Raw genomic sequence first — 14,979 nt, 5'->3', positions numbered from 1 at the left:
GATTGAACCCTGGGAGGTTGAGTTTGCATTGAGTCATGATCATGCCACTGCACAGAGTGAGACCTTGTCTCAAAAAAAAAAAAAAAAAAAAAAAACAAGAAAAAGGAAACAACTGCACAGTCCCAGGAACATTTTATAAATAACTACCATGCACTGAGTATTTACCCTGACTAGGACTGTGCTGAGCTTATTAATACAAGTAGTATTGTTTAATTCTAATTGAGACTTATTCTCCAGTCTCAATTTTTTATTTTATTATCCAATTTCATTTTAAGAGGGGGAAATCTTAGATTCCATGACTGATGCAGTTCTGCTTTTCAGTTTTTTTCACCAAGTTCTCCACTTCTAATCACCCTTTCAAGCTGTAATTCGGGATTCAGAATGTATTGCTATATTTTCTTTAGGGTGATCTCATCCCCTTTTAAAGCTTCACTTGCAGAGATAACAAAGAGATAATCAAAGTGACCAAGAAAATAACATTACATGGGTGAATGGGATAAAATGCATGTTGTCATTCCTGTGGTAGAACTGGACAGTGAGCCCAGTTACTCATACACCAGTGTCATCACTGGCCAAAGCTATCACATGTGCAGTTTTCAAAATCCTTAGCTCATCAGAGAAAAGTAATGAGTGGATTTGGCTCACAAGCCCCAAGTTTTAGACCCCGATATTTAGTCTGTGGACTCTCAAATTAATATCCTTGAGTCCAGTCCTCTACGCTCTGCTCCAGACCTGATTTTTCTGTTCACTGTCTTCATTTGGATGTCTTTTAGCCACCTAAAACTTAATAGTCCCAAAACTCCTCTTCTTATCCCTTCCCTCTTGCACAAACTTGGCCCTTTTTTTGTTGTTTTTCTTTCACAGTGAATAACCCTATCATCTACCTATTTGCACAAGGCAGAAAACTAAGCATCCTCTTCTTGTTCATCTTTCTACTTCCCTTATTATCTTGGATATTTCTCATCCCTTTAATTTCCCATTGCCACCACTTTACATCCAAGCCACTACCTCTCACTCAGATGATCACAATAGCTTAGTCTCTTTGCACAGTTGGCTTTGCGTGGTCCATTTTCTTCATAGCAGCCAAAGTAGATTTTTAAAAGGAAAATCTATTATGACATTGTCTGGTTTCAGATTCTTTCAACAAAGATGTTAGATGTTATCCTAAGAATTAATATGGCCTACAAGGCTCTGGAAATTCTGGACCATTGTTTTTCTCTTAGCCATGATGTATCCCTTCAGTTAAGGATCTAGCTCTGTCTTTTTTCTATTTCTGACTAGAACTTCGTCCACAGCTTCATCCTAGTCATAGCTGTACTTCTGCTTTCCATGCTGTGTCTATGCCAAAAAAAAAATCTAGATTATCCAGGCAGCTGGAGGGATGTAGGATACCAATTTAAAATTACTTGTGTGTGCTCCCATATGTGTGTACCTGTTTACCCTCAAACTAAAATTAGTTTTTCAACTTCAAGCTTACACTTTTTAAAAGGATTTAAATAGTAGGTACTTACATAACTATGAGTTCTTTTAGTTATAATAGCTTCACCCTTTTTCTTAAAAGGTGGTTTGTCCTGATTGTAGTGATGAGATTGCTGTAAAAAAGGACAATATTCTTGTTCGATCTTTCAAAGATGGAAAATTGTAAGTATAATTTACTTGGTTTGAAAAACCAGTTTATAAATATATGCTGTTATTTTAAATTAGGATGTTAAATGATTGATTAGTTACCTTAGGCTTTTATTTTTCATCATATAGAATGTTTCAGAGTGACTGTTTTTCATATTATCTTAATGTGTTGTTGTCTTATAGTATGTTTTTCCTTGCTCATTTTGGTAATCTTTTCCAAACTAGACACTTAGTACTGTCTAATTTGTCAACGTTTGTCCACATAATTGCTGGTTATTTGAGGCAAATTTGCGATATCTAGCATATTTATTACTTTATTGATTTTTTTGTTTTGTTTTGTTTTTTTGAGACGGAGTCTCACTCTGACACCTAGGCTGGAGTGCAGTGGTGCAGTTTCCACTCACTGCAACCTCCGCCTCCTGGGTTCAAGCTATTCTCCTGCCTCGGCCTCCTGAGTAACTGGGACTACAGGCGCATGCCACCACACCTGGCTAATTTTTATATTTTTAGTAGAGATGGGATTTCACTGTGTTGTCCAGGCTGGTCTCGAACTCCTGACCTCGTGATCTGCCCACCTCAGCCTCCCAAAGTGCTGGGATTATAGGCGTGAGCCATCGTGCCCGGCCTATAGATGATCTATTGACATTATTTCCTTAGGGTTTATTCTTGATGGTCTAATTAGGAATTTCTGATTCTTCTACTAGTTATGTCTAATGGTTGTAGTGATACCTGTTAGATAATATTCAGCATTTTCAGTAGTCTGAGGATTAAAATGGGTTACTTGTATATGGATGGTAAGGGTTAAATAAATGATTTATTTTTCTTTAAGAATTATATGACTAGAGAAGCCAGATATTTTATACAGAATTATATTGGGTGTAAATACCTTGAAAAGTTCGTTATGTTTTAAGATTTGGTGTTTGAATTTTCAAGTTCAGGAAAGGTATTTTTATCTTTAATTAATTAATTTTATTTATTTATTTTTTTTTTGGTGAGGGTCTCACTCTTTCACCCAGGCTGGATTGCAGTGACATGATCACGGCTCACTGCAGCCATGACCCTTTGGGCTCAGGTGATCCTTCACCTCAACTTCTCTTGAGTAGCTGGGACTACACCTGGCTATTTTTGTATTTTTTTGTAGTGATAGGGTTTCACCATGTTGGCTAGGCTGGTCTCAAACTCCTCAGCTCAAGCGATCCACATGTCCTGGCCTCCCAAAGTGCTGAGGTTACAGCCGTGAGCCTCTGCACCCAGTCTGAAAAGTTAGCTTCAAAAACAGTATGTAGGCTGGGCACGGTGGCTCATGCCTGTAATCCCAGCACTTTGGGAGGCCTGAGCAGGCAGATCATGAGGTCAGGAGTTCCAGACCAGCCTGGCCAACATGGCGAAACTCTGTCTCTACTAAAAATACAAAATTAGCCAGGCATGGTGGTGGGCACCTGTAATCCCAGCTACTCAGGAGTCTGAGGCAGGAAAATCGCTTGAACCTGGGAGATGGAGGGTGCAGTGAGCAGAAATAATGCCACTGCGCTCTAGCCTGGGCGACAAGAACAAGACTCCATCTCAAAACAACAACAACAAAAAACAATATGTAGAACCCACTTTAACAAAATTGAGATAATTGGAGGAATTTGAGCACTGAAATTGAATACTGACTTGATATTAAATTATTGGGGGTTAGGGAAAATGGGAAAACGTTAGTAAAAGGACACAAACTTTTATTTGTAAGATGATTAAAACGTACAGGATCTGATGTACAGTATGGCAACTGCAACTGTAGTATTCTGGCAACCTCCCAAGTAGCTAGAACTACAGGTGTGTGCCACCATGCTTGGCAAATTTTTGTAGGTTTTTTTTTGCCATATTGCCTAGGCTGTTCTTGAACTCCTGAGCTCAAGTGATCTGCCCACTTTGGCCCCCCAAAGTGTTGGGATTACAGTTGTGAGCCACTGTGTCCAACCTTTATTTATTTATTTTATTTTATTTACTTTTTTTGATAACGAAGTTTCACTCTTGTTGCCCAGGCTGGAGTGCAATGGCGCAATCTCAGCTCACTGCAACCTCTGCCTCATTCAGGCGATTCTTGTACCTCAACTTCTCGAGTAGGTGGGACTACAGGCATGCACCACCATGCCCAGCTAATTTTGTATTTTTGTATTTTGAACTCCTGACCCCATGTGATCCACCCGCCTCGGTTTCCCAAAGTGCTGGGTTTACAGGTGTGAACCACTGCACCCAGCTCAACCTTTTTTTTAAGAGATGGGATCTTGCTCTGTTGCCTACTCTAGAGTGCAGTGGCACAATCCTAGCTTACTGTAACCCTGCACTGGGTTTCCAGCTCAGCTCCCTGCCTCAGCCTCCCGAGTAGCTGGGACTACAGGCACATGCCACCACTCCTGGCTAATTCTTTTCTTACTTTTTTAGTTTGTCTGTGGAGACTGGGTCTTACTATGTTACCCATCCTGGTCTTGAACTTTGGCATGAAGCAGTCCTCCCACCTTGACCTCCCAAAGTGTTGGGATTACAGGCATGAATCACCATGCCTGGCCCCAAATATTTTATCATTATATTGCCATAAATCATTTTTGGCCGGGCATGGTGGCTCATGCCTATCATTCCAGCACTTTGGGAGGCCAAGGTGGGTGGATCAGTTGAGGTCAGGAGTTCAAGACCAACCTGTCCAACATGGTGAAACCCTGTCTTTACTAAAAATACAAAAATTAGCCGGGTGGTAGTGGCATGTGCCTGTAATCCCAGCTACTCGGGAGGCTGAGGCAGGAGAATCCGCTTGAGCCTGGGAGGTGGAAGTAGAGGTTATGGTGAGCCAAGATTGTGCCACTGCACTCTAGTCTGGATGACAGAGTGAGACCCTGTCTCAAAAAAAAACCAAAAAAAACAAAAAACATCAAAATAATTTTCAGTGTTGCATTTAGGCAGGGGACTCTGGTATTTGGGAACACATTGGTGTTTATAAAGTATCTCTTATGGTAGGATCCTTCTGTAGATGATTACATATTTTAACATCCTGTCTTTTATGTTATTTTTGACTTGCTACTCTGTGTGCAATCACTTTTATTGTAAATGTCAACATTCTTATATTTTCAGTATCTTTCTGTGATATGTAATCATCTGGATTCTTAATTAATCTCAGTCATATTTTGGGTTTTTTTCTTCTTTTGTAATTAAAAATAATATATAGTACTTCAGTTCCAAGAAAAGATGTCCATGAAATTACTAGTGACACTGCACCAAAGCCTGATGCTGTATTAAAACAAGGTAAGGATAATCTTGGAATAAATTACAAGTACTGTAAAAACTGCTAAAGTGTTTTTGAAGATTAAATTTTTTTTTGCTCTTTAAAATTTTTTTTAAAATTACGTTCTTATGGTTATATTTGGTTCCTTGTGACCTTTATTTTTATAAACCCATGTGTCTTCTGTGTTATAAGTTTCCTTTTTTTTTTTTTTTCTGGAGACAGAGTCTTGCTTTGTCGCCCAGGCTGGAGTGTGGCGCAATCTCGGCTCACTGCAACCTCTGCCTCCCGGGTTCAAGCAATTCTGTTGCCTCCTGAGTAACTGGGACTAAGGCATATGCCATCATGCTCGGCTAATTTTTTGTTATTTTAATAGAGATGGGGTTTCACCGTGTTGCCCAGGCTGGTTTCGAACTCCTGAGCTCAGGCAGTCCACCCGCCTTGGCCTCCCAAAGTGTTAGAATTACAGGCATGAGCCACTATACCCAGCCATAAGTTTCCTTTTTTTTTTAAGCTTATAGTCAGGCATAATAATCTAGAATAATGGGAGAGAACTATGTAGTCAGCTATTCCTATAATCTGGTTTTTGCCTGGTAAATAAAATACTGGTTTCTGGGAATGGTAGAAGAAAGGAATCAAAGTAACGTTTTTTTTTGTTTTTGTTTTTGTTTTTTTTTTTGAGACAGAGTCTTGTTCTGTCGCCCAGGCTGCAGTGCAGTGGTACAATCTCAGCTTGGTGCAACCTCTACCTCCCGGGTTCAAGCAATTGTCCTGCTTCAGTCTCCCAAGTAGCTGGGACTATAGGCGCCCACCACTATACCCACCTAATTTTTGTGTGTTTAGTAGAGACAGAGTTTCACCAGGCTTGAACTCCTGAGCTCAGGCAGTCCACCCGCCTTTGGGATTACAGGCATGAGCCATCACGCCTGGCTGAGGAATCAAAGTAATTTTGGTTTGGTATTTCTCACTAATGAATGTACATCCTTAACCACAAGACTCCAGTAGTTTTATTTGAGGAATATTTGGTAATTGCATCTGTCACTTGGTTTTTGGCACTGTAAATAGTTGTCTTCTCTTTTCCTTTATTCCTTGAATTCAGTAATATGCTATGTAGATTGGTTAAAATCATCAAAATTTTTTGGTATATAATTTATTCCCATATATTATAAAATGAGAATAATCATGTCTAGCTAATTTTAGTTGAAGGTAATTCTTACCATAGTTTTTTTAATTGAAGTTTAACTGAAAATGTGAAAATCATGTGTGGTCAATTTTCAGGTATTGTATATTTATTTTAATGGCTCTGTGTCTGGTATTAATACTGTTTGATAATTGTATATTGCATAAGATATTACATGATTTCCTGTATTAAAGGTTTTTACTAGTGAAGCTTAATCTTTGTTTAAAAGAATAAAACTGCTCTTCTTTAATTTATTTGAACTTAAGTAATCTTCCAATGGTGGCAGTTTTGCCATCTATAAAATGACTACCTAATGCATAGGATGGATAGGATTAAATATATTGCTACATTTAAAAGCACTTAACACAGTTTCTGGTACATAGCAAACAATAAATGGTGGTATTGGCACAGTAGTTTTTGTTTCTTTATTGTGTTTAATACTTTTTGAGAAAACAGTTGTCTTAATTTCTTCAGTTCACATAGCTTATGGTCTGTTTCCAGCCTTTGAACAGGCACTTGAATTTCACAAAAGTAGAACTATTCCTGCTAACTGGAAGACTGAATTGAAAGAAGATAGCTCTAGCAGTGAAGCAGAGGAAGAAGAGGAGGAGGAAGATGATGAAAAAGAAAAGGAGGATAATAGCAGTGAAGAAGAGGTAAGGGAAAACAGCTGATACCTTTTAAAATTATAAATAACAGTTGGGTTTCCCTTGTGGGTTAGGATTTGGTATTAAGTCATTAATCAGATAAGTATTTTTAGTATGAGAAATATTTCATAATCTTGTATTTGTGATACTCATAATCAGGTAGTTTACTTGGTTACTTTAGATGTATGACCTTGTGAAATTAAAAATATTAAGTCTGATTATCCTAATAACCTCAAAAAGATGTCTTAGTCTTCCCATGCTTTTGGTTTATGAGATGATTAAGAAAGTATCTACCAGGGCAGGTGCGGTGGCTCACACCTGTAATCCCAGCACTTTGGGAGGCCAAGGCAGGTGGATCACGAGGTCAGGAGATCGAGACCATCCTGGCTAACATGGTGAAACCCCGTCTCTACAAAAAATACAAAAAATTAGACGGGCATGGTGGCGAGCGCCTGTAGTCCCAGCTACTTGGAAGGCTGAGGCAGGAGAATGGCATAAACTCGGGAGGCAGAGCTTGCAGTGAGCCAAGATTGCGCCACTGCACTCCAGCCTGGGTGACAGAGTGAGACTCCGTCTCAAAAAAAAAAAAAAAGTATCCACCTAGGCCAGGCACAGTGCCTCACAACCATAATCCCAGCACTTTGGGAGGCCAAAGCAGGCGGCTCGCTTGAACTCAGGAGTTCGAGACCAGACTGGGCAACATGGTAAAACCCCATCTCAACAAAAGTAAAAATAAAAATAAAAATAATTAGCAGGGCATGTCAGCGCACTCCTGTAGCCCCAGCTACTGAGGAGGCTGTGTTGGGAGGATGGTCTGAGCCCTGGAGGTGGAGGTTGCAATGAGCCGTGAATTGACCATTGCCCTACATCCTGGGTGACAGAGCGAGAACCTGTCTTATTTTAAAAAAAAAAAAAAAAAAACCTACTTACCTAATACTTTAAAATGCTTTTTATTACCATGTATACAACTGTCACCTCATGAAATGTTTACATCTCCATATTTTATTGATTTACCCAAAAAACTATAAAATACATCTTTCATTTAATATTTAAAAGAAAAATCAGGCAGGGTGCTGTGGCTCATGGTGGGATGAGTAATCCTAGCACTTTGTGAGGCCGAGATGGGCAGATCACGAGATCAGGAGTTCAAGGCCAGCTTGGCAACATGGTGAAACCTCGTGTCTACTAAAAATACAAAATAATTAGCCAGGTGTGGTGGTGGACACCTGTAATCCCAGCTAGTTGGGAGGCTGAGGCAGTAGAACTGCTTGAACCCGGGAGGTGGAGGTTGCAGGGAGCCGAGATCGCGCCATTGCACTCCTGCCCAGGTGACAGTGTGAGACCCTGTCTCAAAAAAAAAAAAGAAGAAAAAGCAGAAAAGTAAAGATCAATATCTCTTTGATTCAGAGAATCTTGAATCATTTTATCTAAGACAAATGGGTAGATAGTTCTAATGAGATCATAAATAAGACATCTGGTTGTATGTGGATCAAAGAGCTCAAATTTTGGATTTTATTGTAACCTGGTGCTTTAGGTCTGGCAGTGACAAGGTACTCTTTAATGGTTTGCTGAACAGCTTCATAAAAGTTAATGAGTGGTGCAGATAGTGAAGGCTACTATATTTGACCATGAAATGAAATGTATTTAATGTGTTTAGTAAATTTATTTGTCAGTATGTAGTATTTTAGGTAAGTTATGAAATTCTGCCTTTTGGCCAGGCGCGGTGGCTCAAGCCTGTAATCCCAGCACTTTGGGAGGCCGAGACGGGCGGATCACAAGGTCAGGAGATCGAGACCATCCTGGCTAACCTGGTGAAACCCCGTCTCTACTGAAAAATACCAAAAAAAAAAACTAGCTGGGCGAGGTGGCGGGCGCCTGTAGTCCCAGCTATTTGGGAGACTGAGGCAGGAGAATGGCGTAAACCCGAAAGGTGGAGCTTGCAGTGAGCTGAGCTCCGGCCACTGCGCTCCAGTTTGGGCGACAGAGCGAGACTTCGTCTCAAAAAAAAAAAAAAAAAAAAAAAAAAAAAAGAAATTCTGCCTTTTAACTGTAGTAAACTGTTAATGAAATGAGATTGTTTTGGAGGTTATATTTTAGGGTATAGTGATCTGTAATGACAGTGTGTAATGTAGAAATTTCCCTGCTTCAGTCTTCTCCCTGACTGCTTTCTATTTAAATTGCTAAAATGAGCAATCATTCCCTTGCTGCTAAAAACCTCCTGAGTAGCTTTTTGTCTCTGTAAAAGTTAAGCTTTCATATAGAATCTCCTTTATAGCCTAATCCCTGCCTCAATTTTTTCTCATCATTTCCCTTTCTATGCCCTTTCACTTGAACTTTATGCTATAGCAATGTCAAATTACATATATTGCTGCTCCTCACTTTTGCATACACTAGTACCTCTGTAGGCACCACCTTTTCCTTCCCCTCCTTCCTTAGTCAGCATGGCATATTCCTGTTCAGTTTTCAGAACCCTACTTAGGTGCCATCTCTGTAAAGAGAAACCTGTGAACCATCACCTCTGTCACCTCAGGAAAACATCACTTCATTTGCTAGTCTAAACTACTACTGCTCCTGGCTGGGCACGATGGCTCACGCCTGTAATCCCAGCACTTTGGGAAGCTGACTTGAGCAGATCACCTGAAGTCAGGAGTTTGAGACCAGTCTGGCCAACATGGTGAAACCCCATCTCCACTAAAAATACAAAAATGAGCTGGGTGTGGCCGGGTGTGGTGGCTCACGCCTGTAATCCCAGCACTTTGGTAGACCAAGGTGGGCAGATCACCTGAGGTCAGGAGATCGAGACCATCCTGGCTAACACGGTGAAACCCTGTCTTTTACTAAAAATACAAAAAAATTAGCTGGACATGGTGGTGGATGCCTGTACTCCCAGCTACTCAGGGGACTGAGGCAGGAGAATGGTGTGAACCCGGGAGGTGGAGCTTGCAGTGAGTGGCGATCACGCCACTGCACTCCAACCTGGGTGACAGAGCAAGACTCCGTCTAAAAAATAAAACATAAAAAATTAGCTGGGCGTGGTGGCGGGTACCTGTTATCCCAGCTACTCGGGAAGCTGAGGCAGCAGAATTGCTTGAACCCAGGAAGCGGAGGTTGCAGTGAGCCAAGATCACACCACTGCACTCCAGCCTGGGCGACAGAGCAAGACTTTGTCTCAGAAACCAACCAACCAACCAAACAACCCTACTACTGTTCCTTATACATATTTTTGTTTTATATTTGTTGTCTATTTTTTCTCCCCCACAAATTTGTAAGTTCCTTAAAGTTAGGAATGCTGTCTTATTCGTATTCATACTTAGAGTGTCTGTCATAGTGTGTAAAATATAACAAATGATAGCTACCAAACCTTTTGGTGCTTAGTGTTTTCACAAGTGTTTTTGTAAAAGCAAATCTGCAGTATAGTGTAAACATTTTCTTGAGTTAAAAGCTTACCTTAAACGTTTTTGGAATAGAAATAAATTGGGCTGTTTATTAAAGTTAAATATTATACCATGGGAACATTTAAGATAACATCTAGAAAATAGGTGTCTTTAGATTTGAATTTGCTCTCCTTACCAAAACCTGAATGTATGGAGTGTGTTTAAATTGAGAAATACAGATTCATCATTAGCAAATTAATGGTTGTCATTTATTTTTCTCTGCCCAGTTAGAAAACCTAATAGTTTATCAACATGGGCTTTAAAAAAAAAATACCTTTCTTTCTTGTACTGGCTTTTAAAGTAAAAAGACAATCTCGCTAAAGCAGTGGCATTAGGCACATGATTTTCGAAATTTAAAAATGCTATATTTTGATTTGTTTAGATTACCAGTTGAATATCCTAACTTTTACTATTACAAATATGTGTATTTAAGCCAGAGTAACTGTAAAGCCTAGCTGTATGTTTGGAATCATTTTCTCTGCAGTTACTCCTAATCATGTTCTGTAATGGCAGGCTCCATAGCTTATTTTTCTTTTATTTGATTTAGCATAGTGCCTACACTTACAGGTGCTCAAGTGTTTGTTGAATGGATGAAAGTCATTGAATTGATGAGTTCCTCAATCTTACCTACTACCCTGCTCCTTGCAGGTTGCTTCAGGACCAGCTTCCTGCTGCCACAGCCCTTGGCCACAGCAGCAAGAAGCTAGTCCCTCCCTTGTAATTGATAAATCAGGGAACTATTTTATTACTTGAAGATTTCCCTAAGTCTGAATCTTCAGGTATTGTAGATCAAGTTTGTTCCCCACTTTACTGATTATGTAAGCTTGAAGTATATACGGTGGGGCTGCATAAAATGAAGGATACTTGCACTTACAGCTAATGGGACCCATACTTTTATAGTTCCTTGAGGAGCAATAATAGAGTTAGTTTTGGTGTTTAACCCTGACCCAGTTTTGCATAAGTTGAGAGTAGGTATTCTTGAACCTGTGACCCTGATTTGAAAAATAGATCTCTGATATGGTTAAAAACACACACGAACAATCTTGCTAGTCCCTTTTCTCATATGGGAGTTTTTACTGTGGGGATTCTAACTATTGAGATACTTTTAAAGACATATTCCTCTATAAAACATAAAATGTCTAGACTTATCTGGTTTTTAACAGCTTAGTGTTAAAAGAATAATTTTGATTAGGTAAAAAGCCTTTGAAGTATTTTAACGAACTCTAGTCTTTGCTGTTGGTAAGAAGTCTGCTTGTTTTATTAAAATGCTTAATTGAAGAAAATAATATTCTTCTGTGATTAAAATTAGGAAGAAATAGAACCATTTCCAGAAGAAAGGGAGAACTTTCTTCAGCAGTTGTACAAATTTATGGAGGACAGAGGTGAGTATTTTTTATTTATCCTTAACGTGATAAGTTTTGGACATATAATTAGTATCCTAAAAATAAGAATACAATTTTGTTTACTGAACTTTATGTCATCAGTAATTATGGCTGTCTTTTTGGCTCTGATATCACCAACACCTAGCATAGCACCTGTCACGTAACAAGTAGAATGAGGCATTTGATAGCTTTTTGACAGATATTGTGGCTGTGGACACATAAATGCGCTTATTACCCTATCCTGCCAATCCTCTTACCTATCCATGGGACCCTAAAGAACAGTAGCAAAATGGGAATTAGGCCAGAAATAGAGAAGAAAGTGTGACAGTCTCAGAGTGAGCCTTGGCTCAGCTTATTTAATCTGCCAAAAGCTGCTAAGGCCATGCAAGGATTGAAGGAAGAAGAATAACTTAGGGTAATGAACTAATCCTTCCGTAACCTTAACACTGTTGTTCTCGAGTTTATCTTCTTGGTCAGAGTCTACTTTCTTATTTTCTGGGAAGATGCTTGTAAGGGAGTAAGGAGAGACTTTCTAGCTGGAAGGGAAGGGCAAAATGAATGATTAGTGTTTAGAAACACAATTCTCTGGGAATTGAATGTTTTTTAAATCCCTGATTGTAATTCTGATGAGTAGAAACTGGCTGTTTGTCATCTTTTGTTTTCATAAATGATAATGCCTAACACAATATAAGTATCTTTTCATTTTTCAATATAAAATGTCTTTGATTCTTGTATTATTTCTTTACATGAATGGAGGGTTGGCCTAAGAAGTATGCTGTTTCATAGGCTCTTGTATAAGATAAATGAAAAGGCAAAGAAAATGAATGAAATCTACTACTAGAGAAGAGTGAAAAAATATGATTAAGCCAGTCATATATTTTGTAGAAATGGCCATATGAGGCATTGTACCCCTACCCTGTTATCTTCTCTACCACTTTCTCATGGTTTGTTCGATTTAGCATCCTTGCCTTGCATTTTCTTGTGTTAGAATGAAACAAACAAACAAACAAACATGTAGCTTTACTATAGAATCATTATTTAGAGTAGTAGTAAGTTGGTAGAATACAAAGAAAATGCCATAAAAGCAACTCTCATTGGGAAGCAGTTGTCTAGTATTTATTTACTTGCTCAGCAGAGGGAAGAAAGTATGAGAGAATGAAAATAAAAGATTTCAAAAATCTGGTTATGTGAAAAAATTTAAAGTGGCCATGGGCTTGTTTATGTGTAGATATCATGTCTTTGATTAACAAGATAATTTCTCATATATATATATATATAAAATAATATAAATACTCAGTGGTATTATTTGAATCTTTGGAATTTTAAATTAAAAATGTAGTATGGATCTAATATAGTTTGTGTTTTCTGTAACAGGTACACCTATTAACAAACGACCTGTACTTGGATATCGAAATTTGAATCTTTTTAAGTTATTCAGACTTGTACACAAACTTGGAGGATTTGATAATGTGAGTACTGTGGTCAAACTGAAAAAACATCTTTTTCATGTAACATGTTTTCTCAGGTATCTGCTATCTCTGAAATTGTTTTTCTAAACAACAAAAAAAAAAGTTTTTCAGTAAAATCCTAAGAAGAAAATAAAGTGGAAAGTACAGCTAGCCTTCTCAGACAAAATTTAAATTTTAAAGATTTTTTAGGTCAGGCATGGTGGCTCATGCCTGCAACCCCAACACTTTGGGAGGCCGAGGCGGGTAGATCCCTTTAGGCCAGGAGTTTGAGAACAGCCTGGCCAACATAGCAAAACCCCATCTCTACAAAAAATACAAAAATCAGCCAGTCGTGGTGATGCACACTTGTAATCCCAGCTATATGGCAGGCTAAGGCACGAGAATCACTTGAACACAGGAGGCAGAGATTGCAGTGAGCCAAGATTGCACCGCTGCACTCACTGTAGCCTGGGTGACAGAATGAGACTGTCTCAAAAAAAAAAACAAAAACATTTTTTACATGTGAGCTTTCTGATAACTGTTAAATTGGTCAAACTTTCATAAACCTCCTTTTTTAAATCTGAATCACAGCACAGTCATATTGGTGGAAATCCTTCCTGTGTCTCTTTTTCACTAGACAGTGTGCTCCTTAAGAGCAAGGATCTGTCTTAATATTGTTTATATTCTTAATCCCTTTAATAATATAAAGGGATTAAGGCAGGAAATGTTTGTTGAACTGATCTGAAGAAATTATTTTAAGGTTGACATGATGTACAATACTTACCCAGGCTGGGCGCGGTGGCTCACGCCTGTAATCCCAGCACTTTGGGAGGCCGAGGCGGGCGGATCACGAGGTCAGGAGATTGAGACCATCCTGGCTAACATGGTGAAACCCCGTCTCTACTGAAAATACAAAAAATTAGCCAGGCGTGGTGGTGGGTGCCTGCAGTCCCAGCTACTCGTGAAGCTGAGGCAGGAGAATGGTGTGAACCTGGGAGGCAGAGCTTGCAGTGAGCCGAGATCGCGCCACTGCATTCCAGCCTGGGCAATGGAGCGAGACTCCATCTCAAAAAAAAAGAAAAAAAAAAAAAGTATCCAATTGTGAATATTCTGTGGAATAAAATACTTTACAAATTTCTGTAAAACTGCTTTCATTTATTAGCCTGTATATTTTATGGGAAATAATAAATCCTTTGAAAATGTTTGTCTCTGTTTCTTTGTTAAAAATTTTGATTAAAGAGCCTGAATATTTTTCCATTTCCCATAACTGGGTTTATTTAAAAGTCAAATGGGACCAGTTATGGTGACTCATGCCTGTAATCTCAGCACTTTGGGAGGCTAAGGCTGGAGCCCAGGAGTTTGAGACCCGCGTGGGCAACATGAAAAACATTTTAAAATTAGCCAGATGTGGTGGTGTGCGCCTAGTCCCAGCTACTTGGGTTGCTGAAGCAGGAAGATCCCTTGAGCCCAGAAGTTCAGGGCTGCAGTGAGCTGTGTTTGTGCCAATGTTGCTGCACTTTAGCCTAGGCAGTAGAATGAGATCCTGTCTCCAAAAAGAAAAAAACAGAATGTCAAATGGCCTAATATTTCAACATTTATAATTTTCTGATATTTGTTAGAGTACTAAAACCTTTATTTTTAAACCAAATTTAGAATTTATCAAGTTTCTAAAAATTCTTTTGAGACTAGAACCAATAAATATAAAAATATACTGTATCTATCAAAATGTTATTACATTAACACCTTTTAAGAGTTTTTGTTTCACTTTGTCCATTAGATTGAAAGTGGAGCTGTTTGGAAACAAGTCTACCAAGATCTTGGAATCCCTGTCTTAAATTCAGCTGCAGGATACAATGTTAAATGTGCTTATAAAAAGTAAGTTAGTATAATTGATATGATTATCTTCAGTATTTTTACCTAGAAAGCAGGATGAAATTTACCTTTTAACGAGGCTAATTGTTTCTTTAAAGAAATCAGAAAATTTTACTAGTCATTCTGTGATAGCGTTT

General features: G+C 38.8%; 1 protein-coding gene across 5 annotated transcripts in view; it reads left to right on the top strand.

The window, feature by feature from the left end:
• ARID4B (AT-rich interaction domain 4B) overlaps nucleotides 1–14,979 on the top strand; it is a 162,604-nt gene that overhangs the window by 91,462 nt on the left and 56,163 nt on the right. For all 5 annotated transcript variants that reach the window (XR_496697.3, XM_007989847.3, XM_037986036.2 and 2 more), the window contains exons 9-14: nucleotides 1,562–1,641; nucleotides 4,826–4,902; nucleotides 6,561–6,715; nucleotides 11,450–11,522; nucleotides 12,897–12,991; nucleotides 14,748–14,845. Coding sequence is in view for 4 of the 5 variants with exons in the window: in XM_007989847.3 (XP_007988038.1) it covers nucleotides 1,562–1,641; nucleotides 4,826–4,902; nucleotides 6,561–6,715; nucleotides 11,450–11,522; nucleotides 12,897–12,991; nucleotides 14,748–14,845 (578 nt within the window). In the remaining variant the exon portion in view is untranslated. The remainder of the gene's footprint in view (nucleotides 1–1,561; nucleotides 1,642–4,825; nucleotides 4,903–6,560; nucleotides 6,716–11,449; nucleotides 11,523–12,896; nucleotides 12,992–14,747; nucleotides 14,846–14,979) is intronic.

Source organism: Chlorocebus sabaeus, chromosome 25 (genome assembly GCF_047675955.1).
Source record: "Chlorocebus sabaeus isolate Y175 chromosome 25, mChlSab1.0.hap1, whole genome shotgun sequence".
Classification (NCBI taxonomy): domain Eukaryota; kingdom Metazoa; phylum Chordata; class Mammalia; order Primates; family Cercopithecidae; genus Chlorocebus; species Chlorocebus sabaeus.
Note: the sequence above shows the minus strand (reverse complement) of the source record. Positions and strands in the feature narration are given on the sequence as shown.